This window comes from Myotis yumanensis, unplaced genomic scaffold, assembly GCF_028538775.1.
Source record: "Myotis yumanensis isolate MYYU_CA2020_CCGP unplaced genomic scaffold, mMyoYum1.0.hap1 SCAF_4, whole genome shotgun sequence".
NCBI classification, from domain to species: Eukaryota; Metazoa; Chordata; class Mammalia; order Chiroptera; family Vespertilionidae; genus Myotis; species Myotis yumanensis.
The window spans coordinates 36,957,173-36,963,756 of record NW_027223755.1 but is presented as its reverse complement, the minus strand read 5'-3'; the positions used below and the strand labels follow the sequence as shown (position 1 = coordinate 36,963,756).

Here is a 6,584-nt window from a genome sequence, read left to right as displayed (position 1 = left end):
GCTCTTTAATGATCTGACAAAAATCCAAGACAAAAATTTTGTGTATCCGGAGAAATTACTAAACTATCCTTTTAGGAAAGTTTCCACAAGTATTTCTCCCAACTAAATGTTTGGACCAATACTTTGCCACTATCCATTTCAGAAATTCAGGTTTATATTGTATCTAGGACTAACGTTTCCCATTTCCTCTACAGAAAAACAAAGTGGGAAGAAAAAAAGAATAAGAGATTGAGTTCTTATACCTAAAAATTTATTATATAAAGAGTAAATAAAAAAGTAACTCTTTAGATGTCTCCCATGTAGGGAAAAGTCTATTCTTTATACTTGCAATATCAAAAAAATATTCTTCACAGCATGCATATAAGAAAAAAGATGGGTTCTTCCAGTTTTACAGTTGGCCCTCCATATCCGTGGATTCCACATCTGCATTCAAACAACTTCATAGTCAACCAACTGCAGATCCAAAATATTCAACAAAAAGTTATGTTGTTGCTGACGTAGCTAGGCCTAGACTGGTTGCATCTATACGGAACATGTATAGACTTATTTTTCTTGTCATTACTCCCTAAACAATACAGTATAGCAACTACTTACTTAGCATTTACCATGTATTAGGAATTAGAAGTAATCTAGAGATGATTTAAAGTACAATGGAGGATATGCATAGATTGTACGTAAACACTATGCCATTTTATATAGGGGCTTGAGCTTCCTCAGATTTTGGTACCCATGTGGGGTCCTGGAACCAATCCCCACAGATACCAAGGGATGACCGTACTATATTTTTATGGAAGAAAGTATAAGCTGTAGTGAAAACTTCTAGTTTTGGTTAACTAAACATTAAGAAAAGGACACAACAAAAATAATATAAAATAACTTTTATTTACATAATTTATATCTGTAGAACATAATTGCTTTCTTTAAAACAAGAAAATTTACAAATGACAGATATTGCTTTTTTGTCAAAGACCTCTTCAAGCAAGATAGTATGTATACATGGTCACTTCTATTTCAACTAATATAGTGGTAAACAGTAGATATATTTTTATTTGTGCCTCAATCATTTACCAACAAATTAGTCTTTTAATCCATCATGTTCACCATTTGCTAAGATGTAAGTGTTCAGGAGGAAAAAATCAAGAAAAAATAAAGACCTTTATAATCATATCTCCTTTAAGATTCATAAAATACAAATTCTTCCCAACATCATCTTTACATGAATTAGATTAAATACAGGTATGAACACGCCTTTCCACCTTAAAAGGTAAATAAATACACTGATTAAGGTTCTCTTTCTCCAAGATTAGTTTTAAGGATATAATAGTAGGGTAATTTAGCTGGGTGACTTGATTCTCTATTACAATAAATGCCCAAAAGATAAAATTAATCTTTATACAGTAAGAAGTTAAATCTTCCATAAAATTAATTCACTGCAGATGAACAAGAGACAGACATTAACAAAGTTAAAACATAAATGTTATACAAGAGATAAAATAATAGTTTGATTGTGGCAACCTAACACCCAAATTAATATTAATCAAATGATAGAAACCTTTTCAGAATGAGATTTTTAAAAATTTATAAAAACAAGGCATTAAAATAGCAATGTGATTTATTACCATGATTCTTGTGATCACATGAAATAAATAAATGCATACCTACAGAGAATTTCCACTCATATTTACAGATCCTCCTTTATGAAAAAAGTTAAACTATAAATTTCACTATAATAAAATGAAGAAATGCTCTAATATCAATTGTTTTAATAAATTAGGATTACTGTTATACTTCCTCCTGAGCCATATCCTATTTTACTAATGAACTTGAAAACTGTCCTCCATTTTTTTCAATATACAAACACAATTATCTAGACATTAAAATATCTTCCCATGAAATACTGATCATCCCATAACGCAATCAATACTTTAGTTAGGCACAACTTATAACTTCAATGACAAAAATATCTCATAGCTAAAGACATCAGCACCTTAAGGTAAGAAAATTACTGTCTCACACAGAGAGTCAAACTAAAATCGCAATCCAGCCATGTCCATCATTTACGTATTGTCTGTGGCCATTTTCAACTGAAATGGCAGAGTTGAATAGTTGCCACAGAGGCCATCTGGCCCAAACAAACTCAAAACTATTTTGTGAAAACATGTTTCTGACTCCTGACTAATTTTTATCAACTCAGGGTAAATCTGCTTTTTGAGAAGCTTAATTGAACTACACTGAAGATTTACTTGGGTGAATAATAGAATTACGTATGTAAATCACAAAATTGAAAACAACTCAAGTTCATCTTGATAATCACTGACTTAATAGTCTTATTTTCTGTTTTTAATATCACAATTATGTTCTGTACTTAAAGGCCTAAATATTCCTTAAGCAGAATTTAATGGGGGGAAAACTATTAAATTATTTTTCTTTAAAAAGGAATGTGTGTGTGTGAGTGTGTGTGTGTGTGTGTGTGTAAAGGAGATTGACTTTTGTATGGAAATTTGCCTCATAAATGAAGGTAAGGTATTTTCTTTTCCATACAAATCCTGAGATTATCCAAGAAATAAGACAAACAAAACATTCACAGTACAAAGTCAATATACTAAAACTATGAGAAAAAATGTATTCAAAACATATACACTATCCAAATACTTTGTTATATCACTTTAAATATCTTTAAAATTAATGAGGGAAAGGAGACAAATTGTTAATGCCTTCTTTACCCATATTCTGAAGGGTGAAAATAATTAAAACTGAATATCCTTTTAAATAAAATTTTTAAAAATAAATAAGCTTTTTGATGTTTCATCTTTATAAATAATAAGTTTAAATACTAGTTCTTCAATTAGGACTAATGTTAACATGAATTAGAAAAATACATATTTTTCAGTCAAATAGCTGATAATAGAAAAGTTTTTAACAATTGACTGTCATATACTTAGAGGCAACTGAAAAGGCCTAATGACCCAAAGAAAAATCCAAACAGAAAGAACCTTCACAAAAGTAGTTTGCTAAATGTTAAATATAACCCACCTCCAAATACATCAGCACTGGGATTTATACAGACATTTATCGGCGAACAACATTCCAAAATGTCCATGTGTTTTCAGTACAGGAAGAGTCAAAATGTAAACAAGAGGTACTATTTCTGTCTGAAAAAGCAGTCTTAATTGCTTGGTAATTCCAAAATGCTGAATCAGTCAGAATAGAAGGAACCTTAGCAATGTTTCCCACTGATTATGAAAACTTCAAATCAAGCTCATTAAATACTCAAAATCAGCATAAAGAAAAACAAACATGATGCTTTTTTAAGTCTGGAAATCCTAGACTTAAAAACAACTTTCATTCTGTTTTATCCACTTCAATAAAAATATCACTAAAGAAATATTCAGAGACCGAGGTTGGCTCTTCTTCAAGTGCCTGGTTTTGGACACTTTTACATTCTTCTTTTGGTAAGGAACGATCACAAGAAACCTAAAAAGATAATAAAAATAAGTATGCAATACAACATTTTTATATGGTAATGGCAGTCTAAATTGATATCTATTTGAAAAGCAATCTAACATAAACATATACTCATTGATCTAATAATTTCATTTCTATGCAATTACATTAAGAAAATAATCCTAAACACAGTAAGAGTTTTGTGAATAAGACAGCATTAGTTATAATAAAATAGCATGACATGATTAGGTTAATTGTAGTGTATCCATGATCCCTTACATCAAGCTAATTTCCATGAAAAAAATTTTAACAGAAAAACATAACATTAAATCTACAATGACAGTATCTTATTTTTTAGTGTTTTTTTCCTTATTGATTAAGGTATTACATGTGTCCTTATTCCCCCCATGACCCACCCCCCACCCTCGCTCATGCCCTCACCCCCTAGTGTCTTTGTCCATTGGTTATGCTTATATGCATGCATACACGTCCTTTGGTTGATATCTCCCCCTTACCCCCGCCCTCTCCTAACTTCCCTCTGAGGTTTGATGGTCTGATCGATGCTTCTCTGTCTCTGGATTTGTTTTCGTTTATCAGTTTATGTTGTTCATTATATTCCACAAATGAGTGAGATCATGTGATATTTATCTTATTTCACTTAGCATAATGCTCTCCAGGTCCATGGTTGCAAATGGTAGGAGTTCATTCCTTTCTACAGCAGCATAGTACTCCATTGTGTAGATGTACCACAGTTTTCTAATCCACTCATCTGCTGATGGGCACTTAGGCTGTTTCCAAATCTTAGCTATTATAAATTGTGCTGCTATGAACATAGAGGTGCACATATCTTTTCTGATTGGTGTTTCTGGTTTCTTGGGATATATTTCTAGAAGTGGGATTACTGGGTCAAATGGGAGTTCCATTTTTAGTTTTTGAGGCAACTCCACACTGTTCTCCACAATGGCTGCACCAGTCTGCATTCCCACCAGCAGTGAAGGAGGGTTCCTTTTTCTCCACATCCTCACCAGCACTTGTCAAATTGATTTGTTGATGATAGCCATTCTGACAGGTGTGATATGATACCTCATTGTTGTTTTGATTTGCATCTCTTGGATGATTAGTAACTTGGGGCATGTTTTCACATGTCTCTTGGCTTTCTGAAAGTCCTCTTTCGAAAAGTATCTATTTAGGTTCGTTGTCCATTTTTGATTGGATTGTTTATCTTCCTTTTGTTAAGTTGTATGAGTTCCCTGTAAATGTTGGAGATTAAACCCTTATCGGAGATAACATTGACAAATATGTTCTCTCATGCAGTGGGCTTTCTTGTTGTTTTGCTGATGGTTTCTTTTGCTGTGCAGAAGCTTTTTATTTTGATGTAGTCCCATTTGTTTATTTTCTCTTTAGTTTCCATTGCCCTAGGACAGTGATGGCGAACATGCACGTTTGTCAAAGGTGACACGCGAACTCATTTTTTTTGGTTGATTTTTCTTTGCTAAATGGCATTTAAATATGTAAAATAAATATCAAAAATATGTCTTTGTTTTACTATGGTTGCAAGTATCAAAAAATTTCTATATGTGACACGGCACCAGAGTTAAGTTAGGGTTTTTCAAAATGCTGACATGCTGAGCTCAAAAGGTTCGCCATCAGGTATTTCTTCAGCATATGTCTGATATTTTGCTGCCTGTGGATTCCTCTAAGATTTTTATGGTTTCCCTTCTTACGTTAAAGTCCTTAATCCATTTTGAGTTTATTTTTGTGTACGGTGTAAGTTGCAGGTCTAATTTTTTTATTTTTTTGCATATATCTGTCCAATATTCCCCAACACCATTTATTGAAGAGACTGTCTTGACTCCATTATATGATCTTGCCTCCTTTGTCAAATATTAATTGAGCATAGTGCTTTGGGTCGATTTCTGGGTTCTCTAATCTATTACATTGGTCTATATGTCTGTTCTTGTGCCAGTACCAGGCAGTTTTGAGAACAGTGGCTTTGTAATATAGCTTGATATCTGGTATTGAGATCCCTCCTACTTTGTTCTTCTTTCTCAGGATTGCTGCAGCTATTCGGGGTCTTTTTTTATTCCAGATGAATTTTTAGAGAGTTCGTTCTAGGTCTCTGAAATATGCCATTGGTATTTTAATGGGGAGTGCATTAAATCTATAGATTGCTTTGGGTAGTATGGACATTTTAATAATGTTGATTCTACCAATCCATGAATACAGTATGTTCTTCCATCTGTTTATGTCTTCCTCTATCTCTTTTTTCAGTGTCTGTAGTTTTCTGAGTACAGGTCTTTTACGTCCTTAGTTAAGTTTATTCCTAGGTATCTTAATTTTTTTGGTGCAATGGTAAATGGGATTTTTTTTAAATTTCTCTTTCTGTAAGTTCACTACTGGTGTATAAAAATGTCATAGATTTCTGGGTATTAATTATGTATCCTCTACATTGCTGAATTCATTTATTAAGACTAATAATTTTTTGATGGAGTCTTTAGGGTTTTCTATGTACAGTATCATGTCACCTGCAAATAATGACAGTTTTCCTTCTTCTTTTCCAATCTAGATACCTTTTATTTCTTCTTCTTGTCTAATTGCTATGGCTAGCATTTCCACTACTGTGTCGAACAAGAGTGGTGAAAGTGGGCATCCCTGTCTTGTTCCTGTTCTTAGGGGAAATGGTTTTAGTTTTTGCCCATTGAGTATGCTGTTGGCTATAGGTTTGTCATATAAGGCTTTTATTATCTTGAGGTATAATCCCTCTATTTCCACTTTGCTGAGGGTTTTTATCAAGAAAGAATGTTGGATTTTGACAAATGCTTCTTCTGCATCAATTGATATGGCTATGTTTTTTTAAAAAAATATAATTCTTCACAAATTTGCATGTCATCTTTGCACAGGGGCCATGCTAATCTTCTCTGTATTGTTCCAATTTTAGTATATGTGGTGCTGAAGTGAGCACTACAATGACAGTATTTTAATAACCAATATAAAAATAGACATGAAACAAAACCATACCCAAAGGAATCATCACAAATTAAAGCAATTCTATCAAAAATTAGCAGTTATAAATCTATCAAAAATTAAGACAGGATAGTATTGGCACAGACACAGACACATATATCAATTAAATAGGAGAC

General features: G+C 32.7%; 1 protein-coding gene and 1 non-coding gene across 3 annotated transcripts in view; both read right to left on the bottom strand.

Moving 5' to 3' along the window:
* Positions 1-863: 863 nt before the first annotated feature.
* Positions 864-6,584, bottom strand: part of BDP1 (BDP1 general transcription factor IIIB subunit) — an 87,707-nt gene continuing 81,986 nt past the window's right edge. For both annotated transcript variants that reach the window (XM_070412146.1, XM_070412147.1), the window contains exon 39: positions 864-3,474. In XM_070412146.1, the coding sequence (XP_070268247.1) occupies positions 3,343-3,474 (132 nt within the window). In that variant the 3' untranslated portion in view covers positions 864-3,342. The remainder of the gene's footprint in view (positions 3,475-6,584) is intronic.
* On the bottom strand, positions 6,300-6,406 carry LOC139009729 (U6 spliceosomal RNA). Its single transcript, XR_011471429.1, has one exon. It is a non-coding gene; the product is annotated as a U6 spliceosomal RNA (small nuclear RNA).